The sequence below is a fragment of the Lepisma saccharinum genome, chromosome 3, assembly GCF_977018435.1.
Source record: "Lepisma saccharinum chromosome 3, izLepSacc3.1, whole genome shotgun sequence".
Classification (NCBI taxonomy): Eukaryota; Metazoa; Arthropoda; class Insecta; order Zygentoma; family Lepismatidae; genus Lepisma; species Lepisma saccharinum.
In genome coordinates, this window is record NC_139231.1 from 99,844,841 (window position 1) to 99,864,173 (window position 19,333).

The 19,333-nt window shown below is 39.0% G+C and overlaps 1 protein-coding gene and 1 long non-coding RNA gene across 3 annotated transcripts in view; one reads left to right on the forward strand and one right to left on the reverse strand.

Moving 5' to 3' along the window:
- Nucleotides 1–5,818, forward strand: part of LOC145985911 (uncharacterized) — a 21,217-nt gene extending 15,399 nt beyond the window's left edge. The window contains exons 1-4 of one of the 2 annotated variants that reach the window (XM_083120048.1): nt 1,660–1,833; nt 3,126–3,198; nt 4,562–4,618; nt 5,177–5,818. In XM_083120048.1, coding sequence (XP_082976174.1) covers nt 1,789–1,833; nt 3,126–3,198; nt 4,562–4,618; nt 5,177–5,328 — 327 coding nt within the window. In that variant the 5' untranslated portion in view covers nt 1,660–1,788 and the 3' untranslated portion in view covers nt 5,329–5,818. Of the gene's footprint in view, nt 1–1,659; nt 1,834–3,125; nt 3,199–4,561; nt 4,619–5,176 lie in introns of those variants that run through there. The other variant, XM_083120049.1, reaches the window with a different exon arrangement.
- Nucleotides 5,805–16,566, reverse strand: LOC145985912 (uncharacterized). The gene is made up of 3 exons (XR_014441466.1): nt 16,502–16,566; nt 7,363–7,422; nt 5,805–6,303 (listed from the first exon to the last, which is right to left on the reverse strand). It is a non-coding gene; the product is annotated as an uncharacterized LOC145985912 (long non-coding RNA).
- Nucleotides 16,567–19,333: the final 2,767 nt, after the last annotated feature.

Here is a 19,333-nt window from a genome sequence, read left to right on the forward strand (position 1 = left end):
CCTAATATTTAAACATAGATGCCCGGCCCTTGCAAATCTGTCTAAATTAAAAATTCTACCTAATCTTTAAATACCCAATATTTCTCTTCTCCGTCAAGTTTCCAATTTCCGATTTCTTTTCAGAATCATGAATGGTCAACTATTCACGAATGAACTCCAGCTACTTTTTCATATCCGAATCTCATGTACCAACCGCAAACGTCACAACTTCTTTTGCACAAAATCTCCAAGACTTTCTCCAGAACAAAGGCCACTTCTCAACATGCTTCAAGCTCTCTACGATTCATTAAATACTCGAATAGATGCCCGGCCCTTGCAAATCTGTCTAAATTAAAAATTCTACCTAATCTTTAAATACCCAATATTTCTCTTCTCCGTCAAGTTTTCAATTTCCGATTTCTTTTCAGAATCATGAATGGTCAACTATTCACTAATGAACTCCAGCTACTTTTTCATATCCGAATCTCATGTACCAACCGCAAACGTCACAACTTCTTTTGCACAAAATCTCCAAGACTTTCTCCAGAACAAAGGCCACTTCTCAACATGCTTCAAGCTCTCTACGATTCATTAAATAGTCGAATCTTCCATCTCTCCAAACAAACTTTCACCACAGAGTGGAAGAAGCTGAAGAATACATACCGTCGTTTTAATTATTGTTGTTTTTATACCTCAGGTCTGGTCGGCACACTGTAATTGTGAAAAAGCATTTTTGTATGCACGTGTGGACTACGACAGTACCTGTGAAAATGTATGCGTACCACTAATAATAATGATCAGGATAAAAATATTGATCAGGGACTTCATATTTCATCAGTTGGGTCTAACAATCCATGTAATTATTTGGGCATTAATTTATTTAGTAGGACAGCTGTTATACTAATTTCAGTTTTCTCAATTGGACATAAGCTAGATAATGTATACGAGCTCTCTATCATCTTTTTACCTGTTCATTTTATAATAATAATAATTATTATTATTAATAAATTACCTACTTTAATAATTGTATTATTATTAGTAGACATACGAGACATTATAAATAGGCATTTTTCATCTAGTACGTATTATTTTATTACGCTATTAATTATAAACTTTATCGTTATTATTATTATATGCGAGACACTTCGTTCGGACCCCTCTAGAAATATAGTTCTAGATACGTGCCTACTGATCACATCACCGTCACTATGCCTTGGGTCGAGAATGTGTGGAACCAACCCCACCCCTACGTGTCTTCATAGCATGGTGCATTGCACAAGGGGACATCCCGGATGGCGTAGTGATTATGTTGCCGCATTGTAATCAAGGGGTCGATCCCCTGTGGTGGTGGCACGGTGGTTCGGATCCCACTTTAAACTGTAACGTCATGGACTTAAAACAAACTTCAATACGCAGGAGGGAGATTTACCTACTCTTTTCAACATCATCGGCACATTCTATGATACACGAATACATTGCTATTAATCCCTCTCCTTTGCAAAGCAAGCAGTTCCAACGGTCTATCCTCGACCACTTATTCTGGAAAGAGAACACAGTTCCTTCTTATTTCTTCATTGTGGAACTCCCCTTGTGCAAACAGAGCTTCTATTTATAAGCCTGGCGCGTGCATGAGTATTTGCACCTTGAGCGGACGAAGAAGATTGCAGAAACCGGTTGGATCGGTCAGACACCTTTGCTTTCACCCATCCTCTTGAAGTGAAGGTGCTTCCGTAAACATTCCTCTCACTTCGCCCGGTCTCGAAGGTGTCGTATGGTGGAAGTCCGTCCGTCCGTCGGTTTCCCAGAAGGATGAAGGCTCACGCTGTTCTAGTGGCAATCGCTACCTTCCCGTCGGTAAGTCATGTTTAAAATTTAGACGCGAGTATTTTTGCACTGAGCAAATCATCACTTGTCCATGGGGTTAGCGTGATTTTAAGGTTGTGTTAAAAGACTAAATCAGTGTTGCAATACGAGGGGAATTTGCTTTTTATTTCGCTTTTCGTTTTGGTGTCAAGTGTTTTATTTTGTGTCATCTCTCTTCAAATATCTGACATTATAATTTTCTAGGTAAGTCAGGCTAAAGGGGAGGGGGTTATAACCCTCATCAAACCCCTCCTCGCATTGTCACTGTCCTTTTTGTCACTGAGGGTTGATTTTATTTTTGCATACATATCACCAGGGCTCGAAATGGACCGGAATAACGTTCCGGTTCGTGAATATCCACCCGTTCCGTCTCGTTAGAAATGGCAACGTATCTTTCCGGTTCGTTTAATTGTTTAGATATATCACTACGTTCTCCTTTTCAGTGTGAATTAAATTATTATTTATAGTACATATTATAGCATTCGTGTAAGTGTTCCCTGTACGTCGATAACGTTGTTGCCGGAATGAAGTTTAGCAGAGTATAAAAAGGTAAAGTGCTCCCCTGTGCATAGCACCACGCCATGAAGGCGTATAGGGGGTGTGGGGGTAACGATGGTAGCGTCTATGTTGCTTTCGACGTTTTGTGGTTCTTGTCTTTACTTTTAATTATTTATTTTTATCATTTGTCTTATTTGTCGTGACTTGTGAATTCGATTACTCTGTAATCTGTTCACTAATAAGTTTGGAACAAATACGAAGAACTGAAACTGCAACGAGCAGCAGTATTTCTTTTTTGTGTGTGAACGTCCCTTTTTCAGTGCTTTTCGTAGCAGTAAAATTCAAGTCAGTCAAACTATAAATTCAATCATTGATCATACGCAAAATTACGATATGGAAAGTGATTTTACTTGCACGTATTATTAAGATAAAGTATTGAGGATATACATTTAATTCAAACATGTTTTTCCAGTTGGGAGATTACTGTCTGTTTAAATTTTAAAAAAGGGAAGAGAATTTCAGAAAACTCGTGCCCAATGTATTTTATATTGTTTGATATTTATATAATATTTTAATATTAACTATTAATTGTAATACATCGCGTCATATCACTAGTCCTTAATCTTGTCGCTGTATAGTAATCAAAAACAAAAAAGACAACACCACGTTAACGAAATAAGGCGTTCCGTTTCGTGAAATTTTCCATTTCGAGCCCTGCACGTCACATTTTTTAAAAATAATTAAATACTATAGTCGAATATATTTTTTCTATGTTTCTTTTTCAGGAAACACATTTAGCAGAGGAGAAAGCAGATTCACAAAATGGGGGTTACTCCTCACCACCAACAACTCCTCAAGGTATGTAATAATTTTAATTGATACAATATAACTGCAATAACTTGTATAAATATTAAGCTTGAAATGGAAAACATTTGTGTATATAGTCAAAGTTGTCAACATAATGATTGTACTATAGTTGCCAATTAATACAGTGGAGGCGATTGGGTTCCAAAACTGGGGGCAAAGACAGTTTGGTAGATAAAGTTTAGCATAGTGCGGGGGTAAAAGTAACAAAACCTGGGGGCAACCCCCCCCCCCCCTCCGCCACGCGACTCCTAATCGCCGCCACTGCAGTAATATTGAAAATGAGAGGTCCTGGGATCAGTCTCTGGCTAAGGCTTGGATGCTTTACTCTCAGTCCATCGGTAGCTTGATTGAGTTTTGTTTTAAGTCCATTCTATGCACACATAGGCTAATCGGGACGGAACCTATAGTTTAAAGTGGGATCCGAACCATTATGTGACTCCACTGGGTATCGAACAGGGATCCCTTAATTACAAGGCGAAGACGTTATCAATACACCATCGGGGAGGTCACAGTTCATTTGCAGTGTTTGCAAGGATGATTGATAGGCATTATATCTCCTACCCCTTTTTGTACCAGAATTCCTAAATAAGAAAGTAGTAATTACACATGTGACAAATAGATGAAGATCTAGTACTGGCTACTCAGGAAAGTTTATAACTCTCCTTATTGCCACACTCATCTGTCATAAGCTGGTATAAAGTGTTAGTAGCAAGCGGCAACCAGCAGCTTCCAGTGGTGAGGATAGCAAGAAAAGTCACAAAGAAAAGGAGTCATATCTGAGTGTGCAAAGTGGGGAGTTGTCTTGGTCGAATGCTACATAAATGTGGTTTGTGTAAAGGCTTGGGCCGAGCCCCGTGATAGATGCTGGCAACAAACCAGTGCCACAATATGACCCTATCAGAAAGGAACCCAGAACCCTGTACAGGTACTGTGATGATTGATTGATTGAGTTTGTGTTTTAATTCCACTTTATGTACAGTAAGGCTAATTGAGACTGGACCTACAGTTTAAAGTGGGATCCGAACCACTATATGCTTCCATTGGGTATCGAACCCGGGACCCCTTGATTATAAGGCGAAGACGCTACCACTGCGCCATGTGATGGCATGTATTCATAAGGTTATCAGTGTTTAAGAGTCTAACACTCCAGCTCATTCGTGATTTGCCGCATCACATTGTAGAAATTATAAATATTGGTGGACTTTAATAGTGTACAGCTGGAGGGATGCTTTGAGAAAATTTTTCTACCTGGGGTATACCAACCTCCGCATCCCCCCTCACTTCGAGCACTGATTTTAATTTTACAAACTAATTTTATGCCTTCATTGCTATCTTCTATACTCCTGTCTTTCAGAACCTGAGAAGACTTCAGGCTTGCTGTGGAAAACTGCTTCAGGAATTTACAGTGTTGGTAAGTAAGCTTTGCAGCGGATAGTAAGAATTAATGAAATAGAAAGTTTTAAAAATATTGATAATAGAGGAAAGAAAGTTACAAAGATGATCTTAGAAAACCTATGCATATAATAATAATCACCGTATTTTCAATGAAAGAATGAAATAAAAATATGATTTTACGGACCCACATACAAGTAATGAGACATGTAGGTTAAATAATCTGCATTGTAGAACAAATTTCCATTTGCAATGTCTTTATGTCAGTTCTAAAGTTAGATAGATTGTGGTTTCTGAAATCCTGTGTCAATTTACTTGAGTAAATTTTCAGATTAAAAAAAAAATAGAATGAGTTCTTACCTCTGAAAACTCAAATTGAAGGAAGATCAGAGTTCAGGTGCGACAACCATTTTCTCTAAAAAATAAAAATGCTGAATGAATATGAAGAGGAAAAGAAAAAGAAAATTTATGATTTGAAAAAGAATCACTTGCTACCATAAGCACAATTACATTGAACTGAATACGATAAGTGAATTTATGAATGTTTTTAACTTATTGTCAGTTTCTGTTCCCACAGGCGCTGGTGCTGTTGGCTTGGGAGTAGGCACCGTTAAGTGGGCTGCTTCTACTACATGTTCGGTGGGTTCAGGAGTTATAGGTTCAGCTTCTAATGTCGTACGTACTCAAGTGAGTAAGGTGACACCAAAGAGAAAAGATAAGGCAGATTAATTTGTAGAATCTGATAATGATTTTGACTGAAAGCATTTATGAATGGATTAAGGAAATTGCTGTGCAGTGTGTTCAAGAATAGTTAAATGACTAATCTTAGTGAAGAATGTGTAAAATTGTTTGTGAATGCATATACATATATTACTCATACACTATATGAGAGATATGACAATGTGAAGAAGTGTATTTATTTTAGTGTCTGTTTCTATAACACTTGTAGAAAAGCATAATTTTCACTATTTATGTGTATCTTTATGACGTCCTATTCAATATATTTTATGTAATGAAAATCTTGCTATGTTCATTCTATTTTGTAAAATAAAATAGGTACATAAGCTAGTCATATAAATATGGATTGCCCATCCTGCCCTAGACTATCTGAGTTTTATTCAGGAACAATATCACTGACATATCAAAACATATTTATTGCTGTAATAGTAATAGAATACACTCATATTTGCAAAAAAATATTACTTTATTCATGGAAACATCAAAGAACATGCCTTTTATTTGCTGCTACCAGTATTTTGGACACACTAGAATTGTTGAAGAATAACAGGTTTTAAATCATACATAACAGTATGCCGAACATAAGCACATGTAAGTTGTAAAGGATCGCTGTCGTTTCAACCAGCTGTGATTTCCACTTTTCAGTGTAATTTGATGGAATAATTTTGATAAGAAGTCCATAAGTGTGATACACAACATATTGTGCTTGCCGTAAACTGCAATCAATTACGGAGCAGTTATGTTTCAGAGTTGTTCGAAAAGGCCAATTCATCCTATTTGCACTCAAGAGTTCCAAACTTTGGGTGAGAAATTTAATGGAATTCCCTGCAGCTACAACCTGATTGAAAAGATAATCCAAGTTGTGTCCTGTTTGGCCTCTTAGATAATCTGCTACATGCTGTATCCAAATTCTGAGTTGAGTTAAATTGTTATGTATTGCATTGAGTGTAGGATTCATCGTCTTTCCTGAAAAAAGATGAAAATAAATTCCCAAGTTGTATTTTCTTTATGTTTTAGGCAGTAAAAAGCACAGTAGCAAATATATTTTACTTTTAAATTTTTGTTGGAGGTAAAATTTTAAATAATAAATATCGTACTAAATAATATGACCTCCAAAAATATTTATGTCACTACTTTGATTCAATCAATTAAAGCCCGAAAATGTGAACTGACATTTTCAAGAAGTTAATATGTGATTTTTGCACATTTCAAATAAATAAACATTACGTGTCTCACAGACCTCACTTAACCAAGCACTGTATATCCTGCCAAAACCATGACATTGGAGAAAGTGTTTAATAAGATTGTTCTTTCAGTAAATATTTTTAGTTTCCAATTGGGCTGTGTATATTAAGCATTAATTAAATTTATCATATCTAGTAAAACTATTATGAATATATAAAATTACTGTTGTGATAGATTTTCTCAATTATTTACTGTATTATGAAAGGTAAACAATATATTCATGATTTTTTCATAATCTTAATTTGAGATATAATAGTGTTTGTTTCTTTGTTTGAGATTTGTTATTTTTTGCACAGATAGGCTAATTGGGATTAGACCTACAGTTTAAAGTGGGCTATAAACCACAATTTTCCTCCACCGGGTATCAAACCCGGGATCCCTTGATTACAAGAGAGATATAAAAATGAACAATCGTTTCGTAAAGAGTATACATTGTAAAAATGAACATGAAACATGTTACAGATTGTTAATTTATGACAAAGAGGAGCAGTTGAAAATGAATTTTATGCAAATAGTATTATTTCGCTAATATGGTTATTTGCATGTATTAACTCTATTTAGTCAAGAAAGGCCTTATCAATTTTCTTTAAACTTCCAAAATAAGCCAAACAAGTATATACTTTTATTCAGGACAATTTATTCAGAACAGAAGTATAGGATATGTGAGATGCAATTTACTCACAATGCTGAGTAGATTCTACTCAGGATCTAGGGATAGAGTTCTCTAGTATACACGTCCTTAACAATTACTGAATTCCATTCTATTTTTGCAAGTCTTACCTATAATTAATGCATCCCGTAAACTCGTAAATTTCTCATTGCCAGAGGGGAATAAGCCGTCTGAAATGAGAGAAAATTTGTCAGATTGGAGAGTTGCACAATTAATTGTTTATTTTTCATTATTTAATGTTGTTTTACATTCTATTTTGGTTAATTGCAATGCATCTGATGAATGGTGATTAGCCTAGACAAATGAAAGAATACAAAGGAATTCCAAATGTACTTCGGGAATTTATGAATCCAGAATCTTTGCAGGCAAGATCAAGTGTCAAACATCTAATGTACCCTTGTCACGGTATCCAGTGACATGTAAATCACATTTCAATATTTTTCATTATGTATAATTAATCATAATATGACTTTGGTTTGAGATTTGGTTTTGTCATGTGAATGTGAAAGGTTCCTCTCTCCCTTCATTTCATTTCCTCCAATTCCAGGGGAGGCCTTTCAGGGTTGCTAACATTCCTATCAGCATATGTCAACAGGTGAATAACTAGGAAGAGCGACGCATAGCGTTACGCAAAATTAGGAAGGATACTTAACAAAACTTGCAGGGTTAATGTTGAGGGAAAACGCTCAAAATAAAATAAAACCAAATATCACCCTTTTAAAATCAGAGCTTAGCTGCATAACTGGGAGAGACCTGCGCTCGATCGCTCGCCAGCTCTGAACTTCGAAGGAGACGAAGAAAAGTGAGCGGAAACATCTATAGCGACACTTTTGGCTGCTCTGTTGCTGAACTAGGCTTCGTGGCGTTCCTCTATCGAACCTTTAGGCCACCCTCTGTTGTCAACGTCCTCGAGCACCAATCGCCCTCGAAAAAAAAATCATAAAAGCGCAGCTATAACAAAAAAATCATGAAGACAAAACATCCATCCTCATCTTTCATTTCCTTGAATCACCTTTCAATATCCAATTTCATTTGTTTCTTCACCTCAGCTAAACCTCAGTGGGCTAATGGGATACTCTGACCACTCTCAGGTACGGGAATGGTAATAGACGTGCATGGGGTATGAGGCTTCGACTCTTTTAATTTATGTTGGCATAGGCTACGGAAAAGGAGATTAGATAAATGAACAACATCTGTTTCTGAAGAAAATCTGCGTCTCCAGTAGGCTTCTTTATGGGCAATTCTTTTCCTTAAGATGGTTTATTTTTAAGATACTTTTATAAATTTACATCTTAGTTACAGATTTCAATAAACATAGGACTGAACAGATTTCCTTCTTATAATCAAATCGACGCAACTCTTGCAATTTACATTACATTTATTGAACATGGATCAAGCTGTCATATCCGTTAAATAAAGACGACCAGGCGCTTGCTTGGAACTTTATGAACGCTCCCTGACATAATGAAGTACAATTTTGACATGACTGGCGAATGTTTTGAGAATTGACTCCGATTTAATATAAATTGGACATTATGGTCTGGCTTCAAGATATGTGCAGAAATACAAACTGTTATAATTCGTAAAATATTAAGAGACATCAACTTGATATCGGGTATGGCAACATGTCAGCATGTTCACAGGGCGAAAACTAACCATGCCAGATATCAATAATGAATAACCTGATCAATAAATAATAATCATGGAGACGAAATAATCTGAACTTATTCTTCCGTATGATGGCATGTTAGCATGCCCACAGGGTGAACCTACTCATACGGCAGAATAACATTAAGTCCTGTGCTTTATGCAAAGTTGAAAATATATTATGTATATTGCGTATAAGTTTCGAAGAAATCAAACTGAATTATCACAAAGTTGTAAGCAATCGTAAATTAACTTATTCTCACGCATGGTGACATGTTAGCATGTCCACAGGGCGAACCTACCCATGCGTCAGAATAACAGTAAGTTCTGAGTCGAAATTTAACATTATTTTGCGAAGATTTTATTTAAAATTTCAGAAAACTTCAAAATAAAGTTCAAATGAACTTATTCTTTCGTATGGTGACATGTTAGCATGTCCACAGGGCGAACCTAACCATACGACAGAATAACTATGTTTCTAAGTTAATTTGAGAACGAAGACTGAGTTCTTGAACACTTCCATAAAGGGAGCTGAGTATTTAAGATGTTAATCCATCGGAGTCGGTGATGAAAATGCCCCAGAATTAGGTTCCGAAGCTGTATTTATTTGTGTATAATGGCAATATTCTAAAGATTAAACAGTATGTTCCATAAGGTTCATTTTTCTGTCTAAAACAACAATTATGATCCTTGAAGTTTCTGTAATATTCTCTACTACAAAGTTGTCACATTCTTAAAGAAACTTCTTTCCAATGTCCATAAGGCTTATATTACTAATAACTCCAACTGAAATTTAGCTCTTATGGCTTTCATAATAGTTTGATTCAAAAACTGAGAACACATATTTTTGACTAATTGTCAACAATGAAAGATTTTGCTTTCAAGAAGCTTGCAAATAACAAACACGGAACTTCTCGAATGACAAAATTATGTTATTAGGTCAACTATTAAATATCTTATCTTTCATAGCGTTTTATAGTGAATATAAAAAGCAAAATAATTAAGAATAATATTAAATATGACCGAATCTTTAATATGATTCGGGAGGATCATATCAAATGTTCATAAGTATTTGTTGTGGAAATGAAATTCAAGCGAGACAACGAAAGTTAGGGACCGTTTCTGGGTCACGGCAATAAGGTTTATTCCTTACGTCGCACCTGTACGAATATCGACCTTACCATCGACCTCAGCTTCCCATTGGCGGATCTACATGAAACTTGGACAACAGAAGGGGCACGTTAAAAATGATAACTGGCTTTTATTTCAAGAAGATTAACCGAGTATCCACGACGTAAGAGCGAATTGGTTTTTTTGGACGATTCAAGGCGAAATCCTGATTCTCAAAATAAGGCGACAGCGAGGCGAGCTCTTAATCCGCTGCTCCTACCTGAAGACGCGTATCGGCCGCATTTTGGAACAATAGGTCCGAGTTTATTGTACTCCGCTGGAACCGAAGCCAAGCTCATCCTAGCGTCCCTTCCAACTGAAATTTTCGAATCTTGTATAAAACGGCAAGATTCAGGATTTTCAACACAGATTACAGCGAATCTCGTTGCGAGAGCACCTCCGTGCTGGAGTTCCTTCTACAGTGGACTTAGTGTTTAAGAGGACCGTCAACGTGTGGTTATCAGTAAGACGCGATACGTGCATCTACATCGCTCACTAGAGGACGCCGAAGTGAGACGGTGGTTCGGTGAGATCATACGCAGTTACTTCGTTTTGTGAAAAGAGGACTATCCAAAACTATGGCCGGCTAGACGAATAAGAGAAGGAGGGACGTCGGGCTCCCAAGTCCACGACGACGTCCTACTACCAGCCGACGTCCAAACCATCGACGTTCCACGCCATAGAAGCCAGCCAACACCGACGCCGAACTCCATCCACCACGACGCTACTGCCCGAACATACAGCGCCCGATTGTACCGACGCTTGAGAGATGCCCAAAGCCCGAGAGAGAGAGAGGATTCCAGACCGACGCTCGAGAGATGCCCGCCGCCAGTGGAAACAATAGGCCGGAGCAAGAGACGCCCGAGAACAACCACAGAGACGCACGACGTGTGAAAGCGATGACTCAAGAACGCTAGCCGAGGAATGAAAGTGTCAAGGATGACCGAAGAGTGTCCATTGCCGCGGTTACTGACCGAAGGAACATTTTTCGCCACAATGAAACCAAGTGCGATTAACCATACCAAGTAAGATGCAACATTCGACAACGTAGCCGAGTCTGGTATAGGATTCTTTTTGTTGACATCCACGTGCGAATGTTTAGTTCTCTGTCGACACCCTACCACTAAAGCCAAAATCGTATTGATTTGTCATCCGCAACGTGACTCAGGATCTCTAACCTAACTTTCGTGTCTTACATTTGAGTAATTAGTAAAAAAATTGTCGTTTCATGTTTAATCTTAGTCTTTGATAACCTGCATTTAAAGATAAATCTCCTTTTATTACGTTAATTTTCATGTAACTTGTTTTAAAGTGTGCTCCATGGTAGTGTAACTAACCACCCAGTCGTTTCAATTAACTTCACAATGGTCTTTTAATTGTTGAATATGTATGTTAAATTGCCCAGGGTCGTGCAAGTGTGGTATTCTCTATTGTATAGTGATAATGTAATTTTTGCTCGCGCCGATGTTAAAGAAAGTGTTCCGGCAGCTGGAGACTAATTAAGTATTGCATCACCCTGTAGAGAGGTAATTATTTTCAAAGGACGAGAGAGGCTTGCTGTAATACCCCCGTCCGAGAAATTGGTAAAAATGTCATACTTGCGGTACTGATGCGTATGTTAATGTGAACAAAAGGTTCAACCACGCCGACCTATCATTCAGATAATTGTTTTTCGAAGACTGGAGCATTTTGATTGTACTGAGCACAGGAGCATGGTCTAACGACCTAATTCAATTTCATCTTAACAAAAGAAAGAGCACGTTGGCGAATAAGAACCTTGTAAGTGTATTTTTCATGTGGAAATACCCCAAGAGAATGAATGAGTGAGTGAGTGCACGTATGAGTCAGTGGGGACTTGTAAGTGCAATTATGTTTCTTTTGATTCCAATATACATATATGTACTGATCGTATGAGTTGTCATTTACGTTTACAGGTACCAGGTGTATGAGGTATAATGCTATTATACTCAGGTACTCAGGTTCTACCTGCCCGGCTTGACTGGGAGTACCAGGACCGTTCCTTCCTAACCTGCCGTCACTGCATAGGAGACATGGGTATATTTGCCAATTCCCAGCTAACGCCGGGGGTGTCGCTGCATCCTTTGATCCTACCACCCAAGCGTCCCGCTCGTCGGGGGTACCGATTGGCTACGGCCAGTTCCCGGCTGTGGTTGGGAGTACCGCGTGCCTTCTACTTTTTCTTACAGGGAAGCCCGTAACGTCGGCAGCGATCAAATCCCTAATAAAATTAGATCCCTATACTCCCCCTGGCGCCTCTCTGCGACGAATAAGTTGGATGTTCCCTGCCCCCCTTATCTCTTCGAAACCTAAGGTGATACAGGCAAGACCACGTGCGTGGTACAGGTAAGAAGTTAGCACATATGGGTAGACTTTTGCCGTCCTCCTAATTGAAGTGTTTAGAGTGTGGTAATTGTGTGTAGGAGGCACCCGAGGAACGTTGCAAAAGTTTTTGGCGCCCAACGTGGGGCTCGATTGTGCAAAACAGAGAGGTCATTCGACTGTTGAAAGTAGTGTGAGCACCAACGCAAGAGTTTTTGGCGCCAAACGTGGGGCCAGAATTGTGCAAAACAGGAGGTCATTCGACTATTGAAAGTAGTGTGAGCACCTATGCAAAAGTTTTTGGCGCTCATAACGTGGGTCCCGAATTGTGAAGACTGTAACTAGTAAGCCAGTGGGGCCTAATAGCTACAAGGACTAGAAGGGGCTCATAAGTGTCGGTGTTAGTGTTCGTCCAAAGAATTCACGAAGATGAAGATATAGTGTTGTGGAGTGGGAGAAACCATAGACGGTGTTCCAAAATGGAAAGGGACGTGTCAAGTATGAACTTAAGAAGCAGAAGGAGGAAAACCGTAGATGAAGAGACTGGGTTCGGATGCTGTGAGGATACCGGAGGAGAGATAAAGTCCTTCCAGTGTTGTCAATGTCTCCAGAAGTTCCATTGGAGATGTAAGGGGCAAGAAGAGACCTCAGTGTCCACTGCAGAGTCCAGATGCAAGACTTGCTCATCAGTACCCTTGATGGCTTCCGGGCAAGAACCAAGTGCTCCTAGTACGACTTCATCAGACCATTGGCTATTGGAATGGGTGATGAGAGATGAAAAGGAGAGGAAGAAAAAGAAAGCGGAAGAAGCCGAAAGGAGAACTAGAGATAAGAAAGAGGAGGAAGAGCGTAAATTAATTGATGAAGAACATAGACGAAAGGAAAGAATAGAAGAAGAGAAGCAGAGAAAGAAAGAAAGATATGGCTCAATTAGAGAGCGCTAGAAAGAAAGAAATAATGGAGCTAAGACAAGTAGTGGCATCTTGAAAAAGCAGAAGAAGCTAAAAAGGCACTTGAGAAATCAGAAGAAGAAGCTGAAAACCGCAAACTAGAGACTACCATCCAGGAAATGAACAATGAGGCCAATGCCTGGGATGTAATGGAAACCCCATAAGTGAAAACTGTTTTCGGCGAAGACCAAACTTCCATCAGCTGCTCCAAGATTTCAACAAACGTGATAGTTTTTTTTCTCCCCTACATAACCCAGTAGTTCGTTTGGAAGCTGGCTGTAAGAACAGTAGTGAGAATTTTGGACTGGAACATTGAGGATTCTTTATTGGTTCCTCAATTTACGGCTATTTTGGGTGACTACGCTTCGAAGACTTCATATCCAAGTGCCCAGGAGATTTTCGTTTGTGAAGTTCCTAAAACGTAATGGACTTTTAATTTGAAGGGTTAATGTTATTCTTTGAAGAGTATGTTCTCATGTACGAGTAATTTGTTTTAGTATCAGAGTTCTTTAAAGAAAAAAACAAATCTTTTGGCAAAACATGTAACCTATTTAAACTCAAAAAATTTCTTTTTTCTTTTTCCCTAGAGGAAGGGTTATTGTAACGAACCCGGATCGTCACAAGTAAAGACGGATCCACCTCTAAGTTTATTAGCTTCTATGATAAATGCATAATCAACGTTTGTAACTGTTTAATGTTAATATTGGTAATTCAAGATTTTCCCTTGTAACGAACCCGGATCGTCATAAGTAAACACGGATTCACCTCTAAGTTTATTAGCTTCTATGATAAATGTATAATCAACTTTTGTAACTGTTTAATGTTAATATTAGTAGTTCAAGATTTTCCCTCTCGCTTACGCTAGCTTCGCAGACCATATATAAAGGCGAAGACCTGGCTGGCAAGTTAGTTCTACTCCGCCCTCGGGCGAGAGAAGGTGTGCTCCGCTACTGCGAGAAACCAAACGCCTAAAGGAGAGAAGGTGCCCTCCGCTTATTCGAGAGTCCGAGCACCGAGGAGAAGTTCTGCTCCGTCTTCGGGCGAGAGAAGGTGCTCTCCCCTAAGGCGAGAGTCCAAGCACCATAGAGAAGTTAAACTCCACATTCTCTTGAAAGAGATAAAAGGCCCTTATAATATTTAGTTTCGGCTTAGTCTCACCTAATAATGGGATAGTATCTCGGTTGCTTTGTGAGAAACCGGTTGAAGTAAGAAATGTGTTTCTCCGTTTACCTACTTGTCGTATGTATAGGATAATTTTAGTAAGATTAATGAGTAAGCTTTTCAAGGTACTTATTATTGTTAACCCTGGGTAGTTTTGTTTTTAAAACGTGTATATATATTATTATTTTGTTAAGGAAATAAACTGGAATATAAATTTTCATCACCTGTTATTCTGTTGAGGTAAAAGCTATTGGTCCCATTTGATCTGAAATCTTTGGAGAAGCTCTTCTAACACCCGATCCCTGAGAACTATGGAGTCTCATCTCTCCGCTGAAGAGACAGTTAGCATTATGGGTAAATTTATGCACATTACGAAATGTTGTCGTTCTCCGTTGTTTGCCGTGCTGGTGCGTGTCTACGTCGACGACGGTGGAGTGGAGGCCATCCTAAGCGGAGGATGTTGCACCGTGCAGGTACTGGGGATATCGTGCCCATTAGGCGAGTGTAACATCCTGGCCATGTTCCATAAATACTACCAGCCCAGATTAAAGCCTAGGATTATTAGGACACGTGAATTTTACACAGCAAAATTGCCCTGACTTAATGTGATACAGACACTTACTTTCACTGATTTTATCAATTCAAAATCTTTTCGTGAATAGCTATAGCTACGGTGAGTTTTATGTTATTTCATGTGGAAATATGGTTAAGGACAAACATAGTTATATCACTAAACATAGATCTCGCCTTGCTCCGGAAATTGATGTTTAAGTCCACGTTATGCTCAGATTGGCTACAGTTTAAAATGGAATCTCAGCCTCTGTGCCTCCATTTGGAACCCCCCCTGATTGGAGGCTAACTGCGTTAGCATCAAACAATCGGGAGGCTCTTTCCATTGAAATAATTGATTATCGAGTCGAATATTATGTTCATAAGTGTGTGTGTGTGCCAAAAGCATCACATTGATTGATTTGGTTTATTTTTCTTCACTTTTCTGCCACTTTTGGCTAATCACAAGGATGAGGATGAGTGCTGATATCATGAAATTATGAATGAATGAATGGATTGATTTATTTTACTTCGCGTTTCATGATTAAATTTATGAAAGGGCACCCGCAAGGAATTTCAATGCCCAGCCCAGGATTCGAACCTGGAACCCCTAGCATTCTAGCATGCTGTACTAACCACTCCACCATGGAGGTCGGCAACATCCCATTGAAATAGTGGCATTTCATAAAATCGACTTTTAGTTTGCAAAACCATTTTTTGTTTCAGTTCTTATGTTAAGAATTTTTGACTGCAGATCATGTTGTTAGAATCAATCAGAATTAGAATCACAGCCGTGTGTTTTGTTCCTATAGTGCAAATCTTAGAAGTGCTTTTTATGAGCGGTTCAGTGACAATAAATGCTGTTACGAAAATTGTGCGTTGGAGAAAATAATGTGACGTCATGTCTATGGGTCAAACATGAAAATGTTTGAAGAAAGAGGGAGAAATAAGACAATAAGAATAAGAAAATTGAGGGAAAGAGAGAGGGAGTGAAGAAGAGAAAGGAATAGAAATGTAACCGAGAGAGAGAAAGTAAAGAAGGCAATGAGACAAAAGGAAGAGCGAAAATATTAAAAGAACTATCAAAGTGGAAATCAGCAAAAAAGATTCTAACACTTAAAAAGGAAGAAGGAGAAAATAGAAGGCTGAAGTGACAAGCGGCAGGCGAAAAGTGACACACGACACAGAAGTGAGAAGCGACACAGGACCCTTCCGTGTGTAAGAAGATCATTCAATGCGCACACTGGTGGCTTGTCAGTACTGCCAATAGGTTTCAAAGTACAAATTACGAAGTGAAATTAGCCGAGCTCTAAAATATTACACAACAACAACATCTTAATGTAGGATAGGTTTGAAAGCTATGAATAAGGACAAATAGAAAACCAGAAAAATGATTTGTTTTTCCATTTATAATCTACGTAAAATAACTTACTTTGCTTTGCTTCTGTAGCGTCTTAGGCACATCGTTGCCAAGAGAATAATGTGCATTGTTTCTTGTAATTGCCAATAATGTACATACGCAACAGTTAAGTTTCAAAATTATCTGTGTGGATTAAATGGGGGCAGAAGGGGCAACCCCCAACCTTAAATCTTCCAAAAGTGAAATTAACACGTTCAGTGCCGGTGACACACACCGTGTGGCATCGGCTTTTACCAAGAGAAGACGACGTCACACGGTGTGTGTCACTGACATTGTTAGTTAGCATTCGCCAGTTGTGAGTCGGTTATTGGTCTGGAAGGTTGTATTCGTTCCGGCCTCTGAGGGACATACTACTGCATTCATTTATACGACTGGTTTCGTGATTACGCGTTTTGTGTTGTTTCTATGAAACCATATGTTGCAGGGCCGCCGAAGACAAAAGGACAATGTATTAACCGGGTAAACAAGAGGACATTGAAAGAAGCAAAGTTACATAACATTGCCAAGGCATCATTCGGCATCTCCAGTGAAAAATGTGTTGATTCCAGGCCCCTAGCCAGGGATTTTGTTTTGGGGCAGGTGGGGTTCATCCCTTATCAGTAGCTGCCATCTACAGGCGAAGAACAAGAAGTATGGAAGCATTGAACATGAGAATTTCTCAGGATATTACAACTCTTCAAGATTCTGCTAATGAAGTAAAATTAACTATCACAATACACTATATAAATTTGATATATTAGGATTTCTGGGGGGAGGGGCTTCAGCCACCCCGAAACCTGCCCCTGGCTATGATTTGGAAGACTCTTGGCATAGAACGTATGATGCATTGATATGACGAATGACTCAGATGGTGAAGATGATGATGGTGTCGGTGATACTGGAAACGATTCTAGTGATGGTGGTATTATCAGAAAGAGCCTTACCTCCTACAACAATGCCGAGGCTTATGGAACATCTTCCATCTAAGCTTGACAGAACACACAGAACAAGGTGCAGAGTTTGCAACCAAAACAACATTCGGAAGACAACACAATATTACTGCATCGACTCTGAAGATCAAGCTGGACTGTGTTTGGAAAGTTGTAAGTAGGTGCATAACGTTACTATTTTTATTGAAGTGGTTTTTCATGTTCATTGTTCTGGAAGTAACCTTCAGTCTTATGTGTGCAAGAATAGATAGTTTTGTCTGAATTTGTGCTTCCGAAAGCAAATTTATTTTTTAGAAGATACATTATTTATCAGTTTTGAATTTATGGTATTTGTTGTAACAATAATAAAGTTTCTTGTTTATCTTTAGCGATACCTTTTTTCAGACGTTTTGCAGTTAGAAGTGACACTGGCCTCTCACAAAAAAAAAAAAAAAAATATGCGAAAGGCCGGTGACACACACCGTGTGACGCCCTCCAAAATCTCCTCCAAAATAACAAAAATGAATTGTACATTGGCAAAATATAACAAATACTTGTGATATAAACAAAATCAAGGTAACGGATTTTGACGTGCGCAACACATCAAGGCAACGGCCTGTGGCGTATGCAATGTAAAATGGACTGGCAGTGAACGTGCTGTTGTCGATTAACACAGAGTAAATATCGATCACCTCACCTCACGTTTCAAGATGACAGAATTTAAACCAACCTAAACAAAACACTTTAAAAAAGCACTTGATGCGATTGAAGGGCGGAAGCAGAAACTTGCCCAGAGGGCTCGAGACACTGCAATTTTTCGTTTTACGCTACAGAAAATGAGTTTCGTGGCACCTCGTATGTGAGATTAAATATTATATAACCTAATATAATAAGGTAAATAATAATTATTCACTCATACTACACGTGAACTTTCTGATTGCATGGTCAAGAAGGGGTGGGGTGATGACTAGGGAAAGGATTTTAAGGTGCAAAAAGAGGTGCTGATAAAATGCCTTTATTCAATGCTCTCTTTTTCTGCACCTTCTGTATATAATGCGCGCGGACCGCATAGAGAACTGTGGTTCTGCCGAATAGGTTTTGTTGAAGTTTGTGTTTTCTCTCACGGGTTTTGCTACATTAGATTAGGAACTGTTGGGGCTGGAATACCATTTTATAGCTCTCGTTCTGCTCTACAAAGTGAGACTATGTAGCTGCTCAAGAAAAGTGAAAGTCGTTTATTTTTCTGTACAATTTTTTAACAAAACTTGAAAGAAAAGGAAGAAAATGATGCTGAAGCATCAAAGAGGAGGTAAAAAGGGGGGAAATGTGCTAATCTCACGAAAAGGTTGAACAAAGTGTGTTCATTTTACTTGATTTCATGTCCCAAAATACATATCTCATACTATCGGTATGAAAAGAGCTATATTTTTGGAGAGGTGCTGCACCTTAAAATCCGTTCACTAGTGATGACAGTGGTCCACTGACTAAGATCCAAATCACAAGGATATAAAATGTTTCACACGGCTTTTCGAAGCGCAATAATGGACGAGAAGCTTTAAGGTTTCGCACAAAAGTTGACGACAACGGCCTAAAGGATCATACCCAGAGTTGCGGTAAGAAAACTATCATACTTCAGTTCAGCTCAGAGATGGCAATTTGACGTCGGCCTCGCGAGGCCCGGCCTCCGAGTTGAAGGTGGGCCTTGGGCCTCACATGGCCTCAGCCTACGAACTCCATCTCGACCTCCGGCCTCACAGGGCCTCAGCTTCCAATCTTCAACTCGGCCTCAGCCTCCGACCTCCAACTCAGCCTCCGTCCTCACAGTGCCTCAGCCTCCGACCTCCAACTTGGCCTCAGCCTCAGACCTCTGACTCGGCCTCCGGCCTCACACGGCCTCAGCTTCCGAACTCCAACTCGGCCTCAGCGTCGCAAGGCT